Source organism: Emiliania huxleyi (genome assembly GCF_000372725.1).
Source record: "Emiliania huxleyi CCMP1516 unplaced genomic scaffold EMIHUscaffold_603, whole genome shotgun sequence".
Lineage (NCBI taxonomy): Eukaryota > Haptophyta > Isochrysidales > Noelaerhabdaceae > Emiliania > Emiliania huxleyi.
Genome location: NW_005197482.1, coordinates 8,152 through 27,482, shown reverse-complemented (window position 1 = coordinate 27,482; position 19,331 = coordinate 8,152). Strand labels below are relative to the sequence as shown.

The 19,331-nt window shown below is 64.4% G+C and overlaps 9 protein-coding genes across 9 annotated transcripts in view; 5 read left to right on the top strand and 4 right to left on the bottom strand.

Annotated features, from left to right (window-relative positions):
• Positions 1–25: 25 nt before the first annotated feature.
• Positions 26–292, top strand: EMIHUDRAFT_247759 (hypothetical protein; the record flags this gene model as incomplete). Its single annotated transcript, XM_005764116.1, has 1 exon — positions 26–292. A coding segment is annotated over one exon (267 nt), but the record flags the coding sequence as incomplete, so codon positions are not given.
• Positions 293–383: 91 nt separating this feature from the next.
• On the bottom strand, positions 384–1,286 carry EMIHUDRAFT_446055 (hypothetical protein). The gene is given in 2 exon segments (XM_005764115.1): positions 384–1,194; positions 1,214–1,286. The coding sequence occupies 1 exon segment, from the start codon at positions 1,189–1,191 to the stop codon at positions 664–666; it is 528 nt and encodes a 175-aa protein (XP_005764172.1). The 5' UTR covers positions 1,192–1,194; positions 1,214–1,286; the 3' UTR covers positions 384–663.
• A 2,516-nt stretch (positions 1,287–3,802) lies between these two features.
• Positions 3,803–4,411, top strand: EMIHUDRAFT_247757 (hypothetical protein; the record flags this gene model as incomplete). Its single annotated transcript, XM_005764114.1, has 1 exon — positions 3,803–4,411. The coding sequence occupies one exon, from the start codon at positions 3,803–3,805 to the stop codon at positions 4,409–4,411; it is 609 nt and encodes a 202-aa protein (XP_005764171.1).
• A 261-nt stretch (positions 4,412–4,672) lies between these two features.
• On the top strand, positions 4,673–5,008 carry EMIHUDRAFT_247756 (hypothetical protein; the record flags this gene model as incomplete). Its single annotated transcript, XM_005764113.1, has 1 exon — positions 4,673–5,008. One exon carries the CDS (start codon positions 4,673–4,675, stop codon positions 5,006–5,008), a length of 336 nt encoding a protein of 111 aa, XP_005764170.1.
• Positions 5,009–5,244: 236 nt separating this feature from the next.
• Positions 5,245–6,935, bottom strand: EMIHUDRAFT_459734 (putative ATP-sulfurylase). Its single transcript, XM_005764112.1, has 2 exons — positions 5,860–6,935; positions 5,245–5,770 (listed from the first exon to the last, which is right to left on the bottom strand). Exons 1-2 carry the CDS (start codon positions 6,901–6,903, stop codon positions 5,576–5,578), a joined length of 1,239 nt encoding a protein of 412 aa, XP_005764169.1. The 5' UTR covers positions 6,904–6,935; the 3' UTR covers positions 5,245–5,575.
• Positions 6,936–7,324: 389 nt separating this feature from the next.
• Positions 7,325–8,303, bottom strand: EMIHUDRAFT_371437 (Hypothetical protein; the record flags this gene model as incomplete). The annotated part of the gene is made up of 2 exons (XM_005764111.1): positions 7,325–7,570; positions 8,239–8,303. A coding segment is annotated over one exon (246 nt), but the record flags the coding sequence as incomplete, so codon positions are not given.
• A 131-nt stretch (positions 8,304–8,434) lies between these two features.
• Positions 8,435–10,886, top strand: EMIHUDRAFT_247754 (hypothetical protein; the record flags this gene model as incomplete). Its single annotated transcript, XM_005764110.1, has 8 exons — positions 8,435–8,449; positions 8,654–8,818; positions 8,950–9,345; positions 9,449–9,490; positions 9,729–9,773; positions 9,983–10,024; positions 10,158–10,371; positions 10,672–10,886. 8 exons carry the CDS (start codon positions 8,435–8,437, stop codon positions 10,884–10,886), a joined length of 1,134 nt encoding a protein of 377 aa, XP_005764167.1.
• Positions 10,887–12,454: 1,568 nt separating this feature from the next.
• On the top strand, positions 12,455–12,943 carry EMIHUDRAFT_371435 (hypothetical protein; the record flags this gene model as incomplete). Its single annotated transcript, XM_005764109.1, has 1 exon — positions 12,455–12,943. A coding segment is annotated over one exon (489 nt), but the record flags the coding sequence as incomplete, so codon positions are not given.
• Positions 12,944–16,236: 3,293 nt separating this feature from the next.
• EMIHUDRAFT_120259 (hypothetical protein) overlaps positions 16,237–19,331 on the bottom strand; it is a gene marked incomplete at both ends in the record, with an annotated part of 3,805 nt that continues 710 nt past the window's right edge. The window contains 2 exons of the mRNA XM_005764108.1: positions 16,237–16,684; positions 17,980–19,307. Coding sequence (XP_005764165.1) covers positions 16,237–16,684; positions 17,980–19,307 — 1,776 coding nt within the window. The remainder of the gene's footprint in view (positions 16,685–17,979; positions 19,308–19,331) is intronic.

Genomic DNA, 19,331 nt, shown 5'->3' with positions numbered 1-19,331 from the left:
CTACGCGGTGGGGCAGCGAACCGAGCGCAACTACACCTACGGCCGCGGGTGGCCCGACGCGCAGCCGGAGAGGGTCGGCCACGGCGACGGCGACGGCACCGTCAACGTCGAGTCGGCGGAGGTGTGCCGCCGCTGGCCGGGCACAAACGTGACGGTGCTTCGCGGTGTCGCGCACATGGACATCGTCAAGGACGGCGACTTCATCGCCGCAGTTGAAGCCTTGCTAGCCGACGTAGGGGCGCCGCCCGCTGAAGGAGTGCGGGCCGAGCGGGGGAGTGAGATTGCTGTGTGAGACCCGCGCTCGGCTAGCGCTCGGGTGGAGGGGCGTGTTGTGCCTACGTGTTACTCTGTTGTTTTGTCCCATAGTGACGTATAAAAAGCCCTGATATAAGCCCTGCTACCCTCTAAGCTTCTCACAATTTACGTCGCGTCATATGTCATATCCCACCGCATCTCCGTCAACGGCGAACGGGCACAACCGCGAACCGGCCCGGCCCCTGGCGACCGGCCCGTGAGCGCTGACAGCAGCAATCTCAGCAGTTGACAGCAATCAACACATGGAGCTCTCGACCAGATCCCTCCTCCTACCTACGTTCCTAGCAACGGCTCGCCAGTCCAGTCCTGCCACGGTGGCAACCGCGAGGCGGCAGTGCGATCGATTCGTCACGTCATCATCACGTTCGGCGCAAAAAGGCCCCTGCGAGCCTGCTTCGAGCCACCACCCAGGTAAAAGGTTGACATGAGATTCTCGACGTGCTCCATGTCGGCAGCCTTCCGTTTGACAGAGGCACGTTGCAGCCCGCACGGTGGCAATCGCGCGCGCTTGGTTGGTGACTCGATGTCCATGCTGTCATCCAAGCTCGCCAGCGCGGCGCTGGCGTCGCGCTTGGGCAAAACTTCGGCCACGCTCGGCCCAGCTCTCAGGTGGACAAGATGCCGCTGGAGGCGTTTCAGCGAAGGGTCGGGATTCAGGATGATGAGGGGCGGCTGGACGCGGTCGGCTGGAGCGGAGAGTGGCTGAGCAAACGGCTTGTATTCCAACAGGAGCGGCTGCTCAGCAGCAAATAGTGGAGGGAGTGGCGCCGCGCAAATGTGAGAGCCTTGCTGCATATCGGCGGCGGCGGCGCCGCGCAGGCCCTGCTCAGCTCCGTCATCCGAGCAGAGAAGAATCTCCTCGGATCCGTCAGACATGAGCTCGACGAGGCGCATGATGAGCGGTGGATCTGGAGACGCGCTAGCCCGCTGAGTGGCGTGGAACCGGATCTCGCGGTTGCCCGGGCGGCAGCTCTCGACTCCTCTGGATTGTGTTTTCACAGCCTTGTTCTTGAGAAGAAAATTGTGAGGTGGTCTGTGAGAGGTTGAGGTGCGAGCCCTGGAGGCCCTGGGAATGGGGGGAGACTACCCGCGGGCCTAGAAGGCCCGCGCGCAGGGGGGTGGGGCATTGAGACCGGTCATGAATGAGTGCGCGACACGCATGTTGCGAGCAGCGTTATTGATGTTTTGCGCGTCGCCACAGACGGCGGCGCGCGAGAGCTGTTGCGAGTGGTGCTGGACAAAGCCCCGGGCGCTGCCGGAGGCTGTGCCGTAGTCGGTGCGGTCGACGGCGCTCGGGCTGCCGACCTCTTTGGCGAAGTTGAAGATGGTTCTCTATTTCTCTTGGTCGGCGGCGCGATGCCGCCCTGGCTTTCGACGAGACAAATTTTGACGATTCCGTTCTTGACATGGAGCGCGTCGTAGTACTGTCCCTTGTGCCCTTTGACCCAGCCTTTGCCGGTCGCATGGACGAGCGGGCCCTGTGACTTGTGGCCGCGCTCTTTGCACCCAAGAACCTTGAGCAAGGTTTGGTCGAGGGTGTTGCCGAAACCAAACTTGTGGCCCAGTGACGCACAGCATCCGCCGTGTGCCGCCGAGCCCTGCCCAGCCTGCCTCGTCTTTGTGAGGGCGCTAGGCACCTTGACTTCGTAGTGGACATCGCGCTGGGACTGCAGGTCCCCGCCGATCTCGCACATGTCGGTGACGTGCCCCTCGTTGAGATGGAAAGTCGTCTGAGGGTTCGCCTTGTCACCGAGCACGAGCTTGCCGCAGGCTCGTGCACGGACCATGTTGGCCGCCGCATACATGGTGCCGTTGTGACGAATGTTGTGCTCGCACGGAATGTCCTTCGATCCGTTTGCAAGCTGGTCGCCCTTCCGCATACCGATGGTGACTGTCTCACCAGCCGCCTCCTTGGCGTCGTACACGTACTTGGCGCTGGAGATGTAGTAGCCGTGGCGACGCTGCAGCGCCGTGGCAAAAATCTCCGAGGTGATTTTGGAGGAGTGCCGGCCGTCGGGGCAGAGGTCTCGAGCCACGCTCCAGAGGCGAACTGAGAGACGGCGATGAAGCGTGTCGCCTCCCGATGTTTGACGCCGTCCGGGTCGTCCATCTCAGCATCCAGCCGCTCGCAGGCGGCGAGGCAGCGAAGCCACCGCTCGTGCGACGCAATCTGAGCGAGCGTGCCCTGTTTAGGGACTGGAGAAGTGCTCTGCTCAGAGTAGAGGTCGGAGACGGGCGGCATCTTGCTAAAGAGCGGGAGGCCGGACGGACGGTAGTACCCAAGGTTGTAGTTGTTGACCATCCCAAAGTCGACATGCTTGGCACGGGCGCGGTAGACGCCCCAGAGCTTGATGCAGCGGTCGCGGATGGAGTTGTAGTGCTTGTTGAAGTGGACGAGCAGCGGCGGTTGCGCGAGGGGCGGTGCTTCGTCGCCGCCAGCGAGGGCGTGGCCGTGGTAGGCTGGCCTGTCACGTAGTTCACAGACCTTGAGCACTTGAGCACTGGATAGGGTCGATTCCGCATGGTACGGGACCCCTCGATCGTCTCGCCCTCCCTCACTGGTGTGTTCAGGGGGGGGGGGGGGGGTCATAACAAACACGGTACAGGATCGAGGTGCACGCTGCCAGAGCAGTGTCGTCCCCCCTCTCCCCGACGGCGATGGCGGTGTGACCGATCGAGCTACAAGAGGAGCTTGTTCAGCAGGATCCGGAGTGGCCAGATGCACTACCTCACTGGGCCTGAGACCATCCACGACGCATCCATCACCGTCTCGGATTTGTGTGGAGTCGAACCACTCCGGGATGGGGCAAGCCCATCGATTTACGTCGTGTTTTCCTCGCCTGCAAGAGACAGTGGGGGGGTGCGACCTGATTAATTGTCAAAATTCCTGTTGTGCAAAAGGGGAGGGGGCTCTTACCGAATGTGTGGCGGGAAAAGGCAGGGAATGGGCCCCGGGGAAGGGCCGGGGGGGGGGGGGGGGGCCCCTCCCGGCAAAAAGCATCAATTAATAATAGTAATGAAGAAATATTGCTCGGCCGTTCATGAAGTCCGTCTCGATCTGGAGGAGACGGGTCAACCCCGTGAGGACCAGATCACGAGCAATAGTCGACAACTTAAGGCTGATTGGCTAGACGAGCGGCCTACCCCCAACGGGGCAGTCTGGCAACGCGTGGATCCGGCCCGCCTCGCTCGGCGGGTTACGGTTTAGCGCGACGACCGGGGGAGCTCTGATCGCCGTACTCACCGGGACGCTGGTGAGGTGACGGTGGGAGGGCACCCTCCCAGACAGCCCCTCCCGACGGGGACGCCATCACCCTCGCCCAGGGATCTACAATGCTGTCTTAAGGTCCGACCTGTGGGCTCTGCCTGCGCTCGGCACCGGGCACCGCCTCGGTGCACAAAATGCGCCTGCGGGCGGACCCTCACAGATTACAGATCACTCTCGAGTAAAAGAAAGAAAGAAAGAAAACAAAAACGCAACGGAGGGATGGGAGGACGGCACGCCGCCACCACGCGGTGTCACACATTTTTTTCTCGCTGTCGACACGTTTTCGCGGCAGCCTGTCGTCGGCCGCAGCAGCTGGAGGCGCCCGTCCGCGGCGGCAATTTGTCTCAGCCGGTCCTTCTCTCTTCAGACATGGTCAAGTCTGGGCACACGCCACTGCGTGTCTGGATCCTTCGCGCGGCCGCCTTTGCCGTCGCCCAGGCCACCGGGGCTGCGATCGGCCTTGGGGGTCCAACCTTCATCGCTCTAGCAATCCTAGCCATCTTCACGTGCGGCACCGGACAGACAGCTTGGCGCTCCGGCGGCGCCTCCGCCTACTCGGTATTCAACGGCGGCGAGCGGATCGCAGGTACGCTGCACGCGGAGCAGCTGGACCAGCAGATTCGGCACGGAGCGGTGCCGCGCGGCGCGAAAGCTCCCGAGGAGTCGGCCTTTGTTCGCACGGCGGTGCGCGGCTGGGGCGGTGGAAGCCAACAGGCGCCGGGAGCCACATCAAGAGACGCCGCCGATGGCGCGGGCGTCACGCAGCGGAGGGTGGCGGCCGCCAAGGCAGCCGAGGCGCGGGCGGCCGCAGCCGCGGCTAGGACTTGATTCCAGTCAAGCCGCCTTTGTTTTCAAATGCTACCTCGAGCCGTGTGATCTGACATCTGTGATCTGTGTGAGAGTGTGAAGAGTGTCGTCGCCTGCAGGCAAATCTGCATCTGAAAATGTCAGCTCCCACCTCGTAGGATTCCGGCGATGATCGAAAGCGCTCGTGGAAGAAGAAAAATGTGCTAGAATGTTCAAAAAAGAAAACGCGCTCCGCGAAAGAGCGGGAGCCTCGCCACTGTCCACCGCGAAGTGCGCGAAGGAATGCCGACAAAGCAGGCCTCGAAGACGCCGACTGTGATCTCCAAGCGCTCCAGCACTCGCGAGCGCAAGGCTCCTCAGCGGTTCCGGCCGTCTGCCAGCGAGATGCCCTCGTGGCTGGAGACAATGCTCCACGACATTGCGCTCAAAACAGTCGCGTCCTCGTCTCTGCCGTTCGAGGCGAGTGCGCTGGCGGCGCTGGAGGAGGCGCTGGAGCCGCTTTTGGAGGAGCTGTGCAAAAATGCTCTTCAGAGGGCGCTTGCGGACGGGCGCGACGAGATTACAATCGATGACATTCAGGCGGTCACCAAGACTGTCACCGCTGCCAAGAAGAAGTGACTTCCGGTCTCCGCATGTAGCCGTTTGCCGGCTCGAAGTGAAGCGCTCGTCGCCCATCGTACGTTATCGTCATTTCTCTGCCGTGACGGCGAGTGCCGTAAATCTGCTGTGTAGCCGCGAGAAGTGTGCGCCGCCGGCCGAGTCGCGCGGTCACGGGTCACGCTCACGGCTCACTCCAGACACGCCGGACGCGCGAAGAATGACTGTGGTCGGTGAGAGCGCTCATTGATGGGGGTGTCACGTCGAGTAATTTATACATACATGCATCACAACGCAAGTACATTAGACACGGCGTTCTCGGATCTCGCGCATAGCGACAAGCGAGGGCCGAGGGCCGCTTAGCGTCACACATCCCACACGGCCGGCTTCCACAGAGTTCAAACTGCCCCCCCACAGCCGCGCCCTGTGCTCTCTCTCTCTCTCTCGGGCCGGCGGACCGGATCGGAGCGCAGAGCGGGCATGCGTGCGGCCGAAGGGGGAGGGCACGCACGCCCTCCGATACAGCCCGAGGTCTGGTGTCGTCGTCGCGGGGACGGGCTGCGGCCGGAGGAAGAATAGGGCACGAGCTCACTTCCACTCGGCGCGCAGCACATCGACGACGGACTTGAAGGCGAACCACTCCGGGATCTCCTCGCCCGCGCGCAGCATCTTGCGGAACTTGGTGCCGGACAGCTTCATCACCTCGATGCCCTTCTCCTTTGCCTCGTCGGCGGTGATGTAGTTCCCGTCGGGGTCGCAGACGAGGTTGAGGGAGGGGACGGCCTGGGGGGAGGGGGGAGGGGGCGGGGCGGCGGTCGGGGCGGGCGGGGGAGGGCGGGGCGCAGGGGAGCACGCGGCGGGCTGGCGCACGCCTGCACTCCGAGCTCGTCGGCGCGCGCCTTCGCGAGGTCCTGGGCCTCGAAGGCGCCGTAGAAGTCGTCGCCGGTGACGGACGACTTTGAGCCGGCCATGTCGCGGCCGATGATGAAGTGCGTGCACCCGAAGTTCTTGCGGATCATCATGTGGTGGATCGCCTCACGCGGGCCCGCCATGTGCATCGAGTACGGCAAAAACGCCCAGCGCGTCCGCTTGCCGCTCGGCGTGTCCTTCGTCTCGTCCTGGAGGACGACGTAGGTCTTGTGGCGGACGGAGCCCGGGATGTCCTCCTCCTGCGTCGGGCCGCACGTCGGGTGCACCAGCACGACCGCGTCCTCGCCCACGTTCGGCGCGTCGAGCGCGCGCGTGAAGAGCTCGTAGTGCGCGCGGTGGACCGGGTTGCGGCACTGGAAGGCGACGACGTCGGCGCCGTCGGGCAGCGTCTCCCGCACCTCCTTGGGGGTGGCGCACGGGAAGTCGCGCGTGGGCACGCCCAGGCCCTGCAGCGGGCCGCCGACGTAGGTGCTGCCGCGCTCCATCGCGACCATCCGCACGCCGGGGTGCTCAATCGAGGCGGTGCCGTAGCAGTTGAGGCACTCCTTGGGCTTGTCGGGCGTGAAGAGCGACTCGACGGTCATCACCGCCATGTCCGTGCCCTGGTAGGTGAGCAGCAGCTTGCTTCCCACCTTGACGTTCGCGTCGCCGGTGTCCATCACGACGGGGAGGCCAAAGATGAGGCCCGACGGCAGCTTCATGTCCTCGACGACGGAGTTGTACTCCGCCTCGTTCATGAAGCCCGTGAGCGGCGAGAAGCCGCCGTTGCACAGCAGCTCCACGTCGCACGACTGCCGGTCCGTCAGCTCCACCTTGATGTCGGCAGAGGCGGCCGCCGCGGCGGCGTCCGAGCTGAAGAGGTCGACGAGCGTGCCGCCGTGCGGCGTCTGCTTGGCGGCCATCGTGACGCCGGAGGCGACGCCGCGGCGCATGCCCATGCCCTGGCCGGGCAGGAAGGCAGGCAGCGTGAGCGCGAGCGAGAGCATGATGTGCGAGCCACGGGAAGCTTGTGGGTGAGCCCAGCCAGATTCGGCCGCCGGGTTTCTTTTTGTTCCGCTTCCAACTCCTCTTATGTTTTTTGTTGCCCCTCTCTGGTTGGTGTGACTAATTGTTGGACGTTTGCTTAGAATGGAGGAGGATCTTATGAAGCGTCGTCTCCTTTACACTTCATCACGTGTTAGTTCTCACTATATTCTTGCATTTTTGCTCCCGGCTAAGGGAGCAAGCAAGCCCACTCAACCCCAAGTACTCACCATTCTTACAGTGGTGTAGCTTGTGCAGAGGCTGCAGCCTCTGCTGGGGCGGAATGCGCGGGGTTTTCGGCGCGATGCCCTCGGCGAGTACACGCTACTGCTGTGCCGCACGCTCTCCTGCGCGCGCGTGACGTGTGGGACGCGTGCGCTGCGCTCAAACGTCGCGATTTGGCGATAGGCGCTCGAGCCGGCGCACAGCGGGCGGGTGCGCCGCGCAGGGGGGGTCGGAGGGGTGCGAGAGGGGGCGTGGGTCGGGCGCGCACCGGCTGGCTCCGGGAGCGGCCGTCACGTCGAGGAGTGGGGCTGTCGGCGGCTCGAGCGCCGAGGCGAGCCGCTCTGCTGCGCCGCCGACAGCCCCTCTTCCGAGCCGGCGCGTGGAGGCGAGCCGCGGCCGGTGTCGCTGGTGCGGGGGCGGCGAGGGTTCATCGGCCGGCAGCGAGAGCGACCGTCATGAATCGCGCCACCAAGACCGCGCGGCACGTACGCGCACTTGCCGGCCTCGAGGCGCGCTCTCCTTGCGCGGCATGCCCTGTGTGTGTCAGCGCTTCGCCTCGGAGCCGCTCGACTGTACGAGAGTCGGGCTCCGGCCCTCGGTACCACGGCAGCGTCGGCGTGCTCCCTTCCGGCCGCGACAGGCGCGAGGCGGGTGGCGGTGCGGCGGCTGCTGATGCTGCTGCCGCGCAGAGCTGTCGTGCACCCGAGAAGTGGCACACAGCTCGAAGGCGGCGTCGGCGACCGCCGCGCTGGCTCTCTCTCCTCGGCAGACGCCGCGTCGCGTCTCGGCGGCGGCAGCTGCTTCGCCGCGAGAGTAGCGAGGCGACGCACGCGCCTCCGCTCTGCGGCAGCAGCCTCTAGCGAACGCGCCGGCATAGCGCCGGGCCGGGCGAGGGCGAGCCGAGAAACACGTTGTGACGGCCCTCGTGTGAATCGCTTATCCGGCGCTCGAGGAAATAACACGGTTCGGGCTTCAAGTTACTTCGAAACCTGTAACGGCGAAAGAAAACGGAGGAAAACGCGAGAAAAGAGAAGGGCTATTGCTCAAAGGCTCCGTCTCTCTGAGAAGAATAGGTGTGCTGCGCTGTAGCGGCGACAGGCGACGGCAAAAATGCAAGCCCCGCCCCTGGCCACTGTATAGCAAAACGCGGGCCTGGATGTTCATAGCATCGGGCACGAATCGGCACTCCCAAAGCGTAATTCCAGAGCTCCCTGCCACGCTTGGAGAGGCCGATTCGGCCGGCCACGCTGCGCCGCCGGCTCGCTGGAGATGTGGCCAACCTCGGTTGCGCCGGCCAGCACCGGAGCCCCCGCCGCTCCCGCCGGCACACCGGGAGTGGGGGCTCCGCCGGCGGCGTCGGCCGGCGGCGCCGCGCACGGCGCCGCCGCAGCGGCTGCGTCAGGCGGGGCGCTCTGCGCCGGCTCATCAGGCAGCTGCAGCCAGGCATACCTCCCAAGCGCTGGTCTAGACGCCGCCGCAGCCGGCCAGGCCTACCAGGGCGGGCTGGTTGCCAATGCGGCGCACGCGGTCTACCTGTGCGACCCGCGAACGGAGGACGAGTGCCTGGCGCGCTCGCTGCTCGGGCTGCCTGCCTCCCAGGCGCAGGTCGTGCGCGGCATCGTGCCGGAGCAATCGCTGCTGTTCCTGTTCAATGTGCGCGCGCGGCCGCCGCCATGCCCTCGCAGCGATCCATTCCACGCGCACACCGCTGCTGCCGCGGCGGCCGGCGCGCCAGAGGCCGACGCCGCGCCCGCCTGCTGACCAGGCAGGATTGTGTCGCGCAGGTGCGATCGCGGCTGCTGTTTGGCGTGTTTCGCGCGACGAGCTGGCCGGAGCACAATATCGAGCCGCTGGCGTGGGGCCACGAGACGGGCGTCTCTCGCTACCCGCTGCAGGTTCGCGTGCGGCTGCTGACGCCCTACGTGCTGCAGCTGCCCGAGAGCACGTTTCGCGAGGTGCTCGACTACCACGGAACCTTCAACCGCTTCGACCTGCAGCTGGACCACCAGCAGGCCAGCTCGCTCGTCTCCCTCTTCCACCACTTCGGCGTCCCTCGCCAGCCCTCCGCCGGAGGCTGCGCGAGCGAGCAGCCGGCGGGCAGCTGCGGCGTCGACGTGGCGCGGGCGCGCTCCTCGCGGCTTCGCGCGGTGCGCAACGGCGTCATCTTCATCTGCGACTCGGTCACGGAGCAGGAGCCGACTCTCCCGGCCCACGCGCACGCCGCGCGCCGCCGCCGGCGGCGAGGAGTCGCCCTCACGTCCCTCGGCCCCCGCCTCGTCGCAGGAGTGCCTCGCGAGATGCCTGCTCGGGCTGCCAAAGACTCAGGTCTCCCTGCTGTCCAAAGTCACAGACTCGTGCGCGCCGCCCCGCCCCGCGCCCACGCACGCGCACGGCGCACGGCGCACGGCGCACGGCGCACGCGCGCCACGCGCGGTGTCCGCCCCGCCACCGCCGCCGTGCCTCGCTCGCGTCAGCCGGCACGGCGCGCCAATCGAAGAGCGCCAACGCCACCGCGCCCGTCCGCAGCTCTCTCCTCTTCCTCTTCAACGTGCGGACGCGGCAGCTCATGGGCGTCTTCCAGCCGACCTGCCCCGCCGGCATGGACCTGGTGCCGAGCGCGTGGGGAGGCCGCTTCCCCGTGCAGGCACTCGCGCCGCCAGACCACCGAGCCGGAGGGAGGGAGAGGGGGAGGGGGAGGGGGAGGGGCGGAGGGAGGCGAGACGAGACCGGCCGAGCCCCCGCGCGCGAGCCTTTCGCCTCTCCTCTCGCGGCCTCCAGATGGACCCGCTCTCCCCCGCCTCCGCCTCCGCCTCGCAGGTTCGCTTCCGGCCGCTGCAGACGCACGCGTGGTCCGGGCAGGTGGAGATACACACATGTATATAGAGCTCCGCCCCACCTCGCCCCGAGCCGCGCGCCCTCGCCGACCGAGACGCGCGCACGTGCCACCGCCCACTACTCCTGCTCAGCCCCAGCCCCGTCCCGCGCCGCCCAGGTCCTGTCGTTGCCCGAGTCGTCGGTGAGCGACGTGTTGCGGTACAGAAGCGCGTCGACGCGCTTCGACCTGCTCCTGCGCGGGCAGCAGCTCGAGAGGCTGCTCGCCGTCTTCGCGCACGCGGGCATGCCCGTCGGCACGGCGCCGGGGCTGCAGCCGCAGCAGCTGGTGCCGACGGGCAGCGACGCCTACCTCGAGCCCGCCCTGCCCTTTGGTCTGCTTGCGCCCGCGCCGACCGCGATTGGGCACATCTCGCCGCAGACCGAGCCGTCGCCGCACACGTCGCCGCTCGGGCACCTGTCGCCGCAGCCGCTTGGGCACGGCTCGCCGCCACCGCTCGGGCAATCCTCGCCGCCGCTGCTTGGCCATGCGTCGCCGCTCGGCCATCTCTCGCCGCAGCCGCCCGGGCACCGCTCGCCGCCCGGGCATGGGTCGCCGCCCGGGCTCGAGCCGCAACCGCTCAGCGCGGGCCTCGTGATGCCGGGGCCGCTGGGGGGGCACCTGCAGACGGCAGGACAGCCGCATGCCCCTCCCACCGAGCAGCGCTGCGCGCCGTCGTCGCTGCTGACGCCGACGCAGCTGCTGGGCCCGGGGCACGGGCCCAGCCCCGCAGAACAAACCATGCTTCGCGTCTCTACGGCGCTGGAGGCCCTCGGGCTGCACAACCCGCCTCCCGGTACTCGAGCGCAGGCCGAGCCACACGACGCGCCGTCTCGTCGCCCCTTGTGAGGGGCGCGCGCCTCGAACCATGCGTGCCATGCGAGGGCGGGCGGTCCGGGCAAGCATTTGCACTCTTGCCGCCGGGACTGCCTGCCCCCGACTATTTCCTGCTGTGTGTGTCGATGACGATATTCCCGCCGGTGTGGCGGGCTCTTCCGCTCTCTCTCTCTCTCTCTCCCTCTCTCCCTCTCTCTCTCTCGCTCTCTCTCTGTCTCTCCCTCTTTATCCATTATCCCTACACTCGTGCCTCTATCTGCACAGAGAGACGTGGGGCTCGTCGAGTGAGTGTGCAGTGTCGCGATCGCGTGCACTTCCGTTTTTTGCGACCCAGCTGATTCCCGGGTCAAGAAGTACATACCATGAGTCTAGGAGAGCCCTCTCGGGTGCCCCTGGGGCGCTGCATCGCTATCGACGTGCCGCCGTGTGGCGCGCGATGCAGACCAGAGGCAGCGGCTTGAGCGCGACGCTCCACTCGGCCCCGTCGCGAGACCTCTCGGCGCGCTGTACACACGGGCCACCTTTGCGAGGTGTGCCGCGGCCGTGGTGGTTATCTACTCCGCCTACACGCGCAGATCGACCAACGCTCGAGTCGACAGTCGCTCGGCCTAACCTGCTTTGCTCTTGCAGCAGCAGGATCGCTTGTCTCTCGCTGCGCGCCTCCGCTGCCTTCGCGCAAGCAATCGTGTCAAGGTGAGCAATCGAGAATAGCTAGCATATCCCGCCCGTAGCGACACACTTCGGTGTCGCTCAGCGAGCACTCGGTCGCCACAACGAACACTGACTGACCCACATGGACATCGGTCCTGTGGTGGGCGAACTCTCCGGAGGAGTTGTGCCCGGGACATGTGGGAGCGGCCCGTGGCGAGTGCCCCACGGGCCTTGCTATACGAGTGCCGCCCCGTCCCCTACCGGCCTAGCCGGGAGGTTCAGCGGGTTAGGGTCCCCGTCGGTCCACCAACCCGACCGGCGCGGGACCCTATCATCGGAGCCCCGCGTTCCTCATCCATTGAGCCCCCCTGCCCCAGCCCCCACGTTGTGGACGGCGAGCTCCCTACTACTGATCTCCCCGGCATGACGGGGATGCGCATAAATTGAGGATGGGAAGAATGTGTATCGTTTTGATTGGGACAGAAAAAATGTAACAGACCTTACAATATCGCAAGGTGTCGTTGTGCCGGGACCGCTTCTTCTTCTTCTGACTATTGCCGTGGTCGCTGCTGTCGCTGCTCATGTGCAAGCCGCGAGGTGTGTAGCCAGCCAGATCCAGCTGCGCAATACGCGAGCGGAGCAAGCGAAGCGCCAGGACGAAGCGCGACGGCGCCCACACACACACCGTCCCTTTGTAACGCTTCACGCGCGTCGCTGAGGCGTGCTGTGAAGGGCTCGCGTGATCGCGAGCATCGCACAACATCGCCATTTATGTATGTAAAGAGTGAATGCAGAAGATCGGACAGGGGAGGGACGCGGCCAGAAAGAGGGCGGGCGCCGAGTTTCGAAAGCCGGCGCTTTCGCGCGTTCGAAGGGGCTTTGCACGGAGTTTGTGCGAAATTTGCGGTTGGCCTTCGCCCTGCGGCGAGATGGCACCGCAGGCGGCGTGCGTGCACGAGGGCGGCGGCGTCGAGCGCCGAGCAGCACACCACGAGCGCGAGCGGCAGCGCAGACAACGCGAGGCAGCGGGCGGCACGACCGAGCCGGCGGCGGAGGAGGCGATGGACGTCGAGGCGGTGAGCGCCGCGGACGTGCTGGCCGGCGTGGAGGAGAGCGGCCCGAACTACGCCCTTCCGACGGCGAGGGAGGGCCAGAGGGAGCGGCGGGAGCGGCTGCGGGTGGACGAGACGGCGAAGCAGGCGGGGCACACCATCGTGGAGACGGGAACGCACGTCGAGATCCTGGGCGAGCAGGGCTTGTGGTGGCCGGCCACCATCGCGGGGCGGGAGGAGGACGTGGACGGCCGGCTCGTGCACGAGGTCGAATACGACGGCCACCAGGGCGAGCAGTACTGGCACATGCTTGACGACGAGCAGTGGCGGCGCGCGACGTATCGCATTTTATCTCGCCAAATATCGCGCGGTTTCCGAGGAGCTGCTAGAGCCATGCTCGCGGCGGCTTCGAGGAAGCGCGAGCGGGTTTCCGAGGTCTGCTTGGGCGAGTACCTTCACGGCCGCGCCACGCCGATGTCTGTTGACTGGGCGCGGCGTGCACGATCGCACGAGGTGGTCACGCCCTCAAACCGTGCCTTTCGACAGCGATTTTGCGCCCGCTGCCAGCACGCCGGCATCGCTCTTCCTGCCTCCCGCGTGCGCGTTGTCGAGGCTTCTCGCTCGCCGTCCAACAGCACGGGCCCAAGCGGCTTTTACAACCGGCTCGCACCCGAGGGTCCAACAGCGATGTGGCCTGCTCACCGAGTTATCAACAACACTCTCGATAGCCAAGGACCGTGGATGGTGATATTGCGCGACGAGGACGTCGGCGAGATGCCGGGTCTCCTCCCGATTCCCTGCGAGCCAGGCAGCGCGGTGAGCTTCAGCATCGGTCGCACACTGAATCCAGTCTCTTGGAGCCCGCCGCCGCTCCGACGCAGCAGCTCAGCGAGCAGCAGCTCCGACAGCCCGGTCGGCGCTAGCCACGGCGTGGCGTCCAAGCAAGAAGCCGGCCGCTCGGAGCCGGAGGGCTGGACGTGGGAGACGGTCCTTGACTGCGTCTGGGACAGCCTCTTTGACTGACACCGAGTGGCGGGGGATCCGAGTCAGAGGTGTGCGTGACGGCGCCCGCAGTGCTCGAGAACTTTTTACCGGCATGAGACCGGTATTTGGTGATATTTTGATGAATTTTGGAGTATTACTAAAAAGAAGCCGGCCGCTCGAAACGTGGTTCGGTCCGCGCAACCGCGGCGGCGGGAGGACTGCCACCGGAACAGAGACCCTCACTTAGCCACCTCATAGGGTACCCTGTGGCCTCTGCACACGATTTCGCACCATAATGGTTGCACGGACTGCCCCCCCTGCGCCCCGCGCGTTCGGCTCCTCCTCTCACCAAAGCGACCCGCCGCCTGGGGCCAAAGAGTACCTAGCTCTTGTCGTCGAAGGCAAAGTCGCTCGGCTATATCTCGACTATATCTCGACTATATCTCGGCTATATCTCGGCTCTATCTCGGCCTTGCTGCCTGGGCCGTGTGTGCGTGTTGTGCGCAGTTGCACGAGCGATGGCAGCCTCCGACCGACGATCCGGAGCGGCGTAACTTGACTTACGCCAAGGGCCTCGTCCCATCCTTGCTCAGCAAAGCCGCCGCTCGGGCGGCGGAGCCGCTCGCCCACGTCACGCGCACGCTGGTACTCGGCTGTTGGTCTAAAGACTTAACAAAGATGTTGGCAGAGTCCAGAGAGCTTTCTTGCGCGCCACCTCGCTGTACCTTAGGTACTCTCGTGTCTCGATGCCTTCCTTCACTACGTTGTCAGAGGTTATTCCCACTTGCAGTCTAAGCAGTCTGTGAAGTCTTCAGACTGGGTCAGACTGGGTCAGACTGCTTCAGACTGCTCAGACTGGGGGAGCACAGTCTGGCGCAGTCTGGCGCAGTCTGACGCAGTCTGGCGCAGTCTGGCACATGTTCAGACTGCACCAGACTGCACCAGACTGCGCCAGACTGGAGGACATGAAACTGCGCTCCGACCGACCCACACTCTCGTGCTCCCCAGTCCCTCGCCAGACTGCGCTAGACTGCGTCAGACTCCGCTAGACTGCGTCAGACTGCGTCAGACTGCGTCAGACTGCTTCAGACTGCTTCAGACTGCTTCAGACTGCGTCAGACTGCGTCAGACTGGAGCAGACTGGAGCAGACTGGAGCAGACTGGAGCAGACTGCGGCACCCCTGACCACCAGGTCTGGGGCCCTTTGCCGGCTGCTCTGCGCGGATCCCTTGCCAGATTTTGCGAGAAGGTTGCGCCCCCCTTCTGCGGATCAAACCCTCAAATGAGAGGAGTCGCGTTGCTTGAGAGGAGTGTGATCACTGGTTGTGAGCACAGAAACATGCGCAACATCAAATTCTTTGCAGCACGGCGATCGTCATCCCGTCCCCGCGCAGAGCGTCCCACGCAAAGCTCAAGACGCAAACCTCATCGAGCGGGCTTCAGCAAGTGATACGCCTCGGAGCATGGAGCGCAAACCCAGAGGGGCTGATTTTGGACAGTCCAAAATGCATCGGGTCAGGACGGATCATTCGTGATGCCCTCGCTTCACATAGGTCCCGCGTGCGCAATTGGGCGTGGACGCGCAGGCGCGGCTCGCTTTGCAAGGTTGCTGAGCACTGTCGGGGGTAGTCCATCCATCCAGAAGAAAAACTCGGTGTAGCGAGATGCGACACGGGAAAAAAGGCCCGGAGTGGAAAAATCTACAGGCCTCGTCAGGCTTTTGCTCATGGTGCATTCACTCACACCACCGCAGTACAATCGATTGAGTCCGGTGTGTCGAGGTCTCCTCTTTCTTGCTTCTGACAGCGTCCGCGCCGGCCTGCTCCCACGCTGGCCACGCATCATGCTGCGCTAGATTGCGCTTTGCGTAGCAATCGCGTAACGGAGGCTCGCCGGGTTTTTGTGGCTTTTTGGGGGGGGGGGTCCCACCTTCCTCTCTCTTCGTTTTTTATGCGTATGATTGTAAGGGCGTAAGAACCCGCCCCAGGACAGGCTCTGGCGTTCTGATGGAGCGCTCTGGTGCCGAGGAGAGCCGCTGGCAAGAGGTAGATGTGAAGCCACGACGGGTCGGTACAGCAGGCCGACGAGAGGCCCCTCTCCAAGATCGACTCCTGTGGAGAAGCCCGCCTAGGGAGTAATTGAAATCTCTAGTCTTTTTTAGAGATTGAGAGCTTAAAGATTTGAAAGACTCCACTCGGGTCTACAGTGCTACCCAGAGATTTGAGACCAGAGATTTGAGATTTGAGACCTCAGTCACTCGGCCTCCGGTGGGAGACTTTGAGATTAGAGACGAGAGACTTGGAGAATGAGATTTCCGACACGAAAAGGAATCTGCGGTCGAGTTCGCTCGAGATTCAAGATTTGAGACTGAAGATTTGGACGGCCTCCAGCCTAGAGATTTGAGAGCTGAGATTTGGAGATTTGCGGCGTGAATACTGAGACAAGAGCCTCGAAGCTTCTAGAAGGGTTGGGTGGGTTTGACCTGCAGTGAGATTGAGGTCTGAGGTCTGAGATTTGAGATTGAGATTTGAGATTGAGATTTGGGGCCCGGGGAGCCTGCGGCGCCATTTTAATCTGCGCTCCTCTTTATGGCCTGCGGCGCCTGGCTTGAGCTTGGAAGTGTAAACGAGTCCGCCAGGGCGGTCTGCAAACACGGAGCGCGCTGCGCGCGCGGTCTACGCCGAATTAGATGAGAGGGACAGCGCTATCCGCAAAGGCTCGACCAGCTGCGGCGGCTCGTCGGCAAAGGTCGTCCACTCCTTGGCGTACGGCTCAAAGCCGGTGTGCGAGTGGAGCATCTGCGTGTCGAGGCGCCACAGCATCTCGCCCTCAAAGATGATGTCTCGCGACAGCTGGACGTACTTGCGAGTCCGATCCATCGCGCTGTCATACGACACCTGCTTGCCCTGAGCCAGCCGAGTTGACTCCTCGGCATATGAGAGGTTGTGCTTGGCGCGGCAATCTGGGCAGCGCTTGCAGTAGAGGAGCCCGTCAAAGCGCCCGTGCGTGCAGTATTCGGTTGGACGGACGGGCTCGTCGCTGACCACAAGGCGCACCTTCTGCCCTTGCAAAGCGCAGACGGCGCAGAACTCAAGGGACCAGGTGGAGCGGCGTGGACTTCTCCTGCTCATGGGAGCGCATGGGGTCGAGAAGATCCACGAGAGCGCTGATGCCCGCCTCGCTCTCGATGCTGCTGACGAGGACGTTGATGGTCGTGGACGCATGCTTTGTTTGCATGTCGGTAGCGATGACCTCTGCGCGATCGGGTGTGTCGACTGGGTAGCGGGCCATGCCGAGGAGAAGCGCGATCTCATCCTCACTCTCGAGCGGCCACAGCTTCGTGGAGAACCGCCTCAGGCGGCGGCGGCGAGTGTCGGCGGCGCAAAGCATTGCAAGCCGAGCGTGCTGGGGCTTCCCGGGGTCCTCAGTCTCAATCTCAAATCGAGTCACGCTGCCACCCTAGATTTGTTTGATTTCGGTGGTGCCGCAAGCGATGTTTTTCGAACGAAGCGAGATAAAGGCGTTCGAAGGTTGAGGAAGTTCACAGCATTCTGCATCGAAAACGGAATCTCTCTTGCTTGCAGTCTCAGTCTCTCCCACCCCTCATCGAAATCTCAAACTCCCAAAGCGAAAAGGAATCTTCGCCATTTGAGATCTCACGCGTTTCCTCTAGCAACTCACACCGAGCGACGGGAAGACTGAGATTTCAGGTGGCTGAAGTCTCGACGAAGATTTGGGAGATCTCAAGGGCGGGACTAGAGACTGAGATCTGCCCTGAAATCTTCAGGTCTCACTCCTCTCAATCTCTAAGAAAGACTAGAGATTTCGATGACTGCGCCTAGGACCATAAAGGGGAGGCCAGATACACTTGACCCGCGCAAAGAGCTAGATGCAGCCGTCACCATTCTACGGCCTCAGAGCGTATGCCTTGCCGCCGGACGGTGGCGGTCGTCTCGGTGGTTTGGGCCGTTTTGCACGACGGCTGTGGCGGCGCTCTGGAGGGGAGGGCGGCCACTTTCGGGTGGTGGATGACCGGCTTTCGAGGTCTTGCAACCCTAGCTGTGACAGCTTCGGACAGCTCGCGCAACCCTGGCAACAGCGGGCCGGCTAGTGTTGAGGCCACCCAGCGCCCGGGACTCCGGGTACCGGGTGCGGGACAAGACGGGGATGGTGGAGGCCCGTCCACAATGGAAATCTCTGCGCAAGAACAGTAGAATCTGGGCTGTATGGGGAGAAACAGTACTCATTAGATTAAGACTGGAGTTCCTAGCGGATCTCTCACACGGACAAGCCCACCCCACCTCACACGGACACCCCCCCCCCTCGCGCTCGAGCGGGCGGCCGCTACGAATCTCTGGGTATGCCGAGATGAGGCATCCTGCGAGCGCGGCCTCCGGACGGCTCCCATCCCTGTTTACTTGTCGAGCGCCTTGAGGTCCTCCTTGCTCCAGACGGAGGGGAAGCACTTTGGCACCAGCTTGCGGATCAGGGGGAGGAAGGCGATGAAGAATGGGAAGATGACCGATATGTACGGGTTTGGCACCTTGGTCAGGGCGTAGAGGACGGCGAGGCAGGAGAACTGGAAGAGCGTGTAGAGGTGGAGCGGTTTGCGCGCCACCTGGGTCACGTAGTCGTACTGCGGGTACTTCTTCGGGTCCCAGATGAGCCACAGCCAGAGCCGCTCGTACAGCTGCACGCCCGGCAGCGCCTGAGGGGTGGGGGAAGGGCGTGTGGAGGGTAGACGTGTGAGTGTGGAGGGCAGAGACTCGAGCAGCGCCGTGACGCCCATGTAGAGGAAGACGCCCGCCAGGACCACCTTCGGGATCTTGGTGAGCACTGCGGAGAGGCCGAGCGCGGCGAGGAGGAGGCAGTGGATGCCCAGGTGCGTCACCCGCTGCTCGACCACGTTGGTCACCTTGGAGACCGTCTGGCCGTGCTCGTTCGTGGAGTCCTCGCGCGTCATGAGCGACATGAGGTGCGACATCGAGCGGACGGTCGCGGCGTGCGTGAAGGGGAGGCCGAAGAAGCCGCAGATGGGGTAGATGAAGATGCCGCACACGAGGAGGTCGAGGTGGTACGCGCCGCCCTTCTTCAGGTTGTGGTCCTTGCGGTTGATGAGCAGCGTCGTCAGGTTCTGGTCGAGGTAGCCGAGCACGGCGAGGCCGAGCGCCGGCACGGCGGCGAAGAAGATGAAGCCGACGCCGGGCGTGTCGTAGCCGGAGGCGGTCTCGTCCCCGAACGGGTTGACGAACCAGCCGCGCGACTCGCCGGTCCCGTTGAGCGTCGCGGTGGGCACAACCTCGTCCGGCATGTCGAGGCAGGGCACGTCGACGTCGCGGAAGCCGTAGTTGATGCCCGAGTAGAGGAGGATGGAGAGGGTGACGCCGTAGTTGGCGACGAGCTTGCGGACGAGCGGCGTCGTCTCGTTGCGCTTGGGGAAGGCGCGGCACCACATGGCGGTGAAGTAGGTGAAGAGGCCGAGCAGCGTGCCGAGGAAGGCCTTTGCGCGGTTGGCCGGCGCCGCCGGGTCGTCGCCCTCGACGTCGGGGTCGGCGAGGTAGAGCTTGATGAGGGTGGTGAAGGCGCCGACGATGAAGATGATCGAGATGAGGAAGGAGAAGATCTCCTCGGTGAAGCGCGTGCACACCTTCATGCACGCCGAGAGGTCGAAGAGCGCGACGAGGATCGTGAAGAGCGAGCACCACAGCGCTTGCCAGACGCGCGCCGCCAGGAAGTCGACCTCCATCTGCCGGGGGGGGGGGGGGGGGGG

Bases quoted from the DNA above. Each gene is read 5' to 3' on its own strand.
- EMIHUDRAFT_446055 (XM_005764115.1), bottom strand. From the start codon at position 1,191: ATGTCTGACGGATCCGAGGAGATTCTTCTCTGCTCGGATGACGGAGCT.
- EMIHUDRAFT_459734 (XM_005764112.1), bottom strand. From the start codon at position 6,903: ATGCTCTCGCTCGCGCTCACGCTGCCTGCCTTCCTGCCCGGCCAGGGC. The intron at 5,771-5,859 runs GCGTGCGCCAGC...CCCTCCCCCCAG, and splicing joins CCGACGAGCTCGGAGTGCAG to GCCGTCCCCTCCCTCAACCT.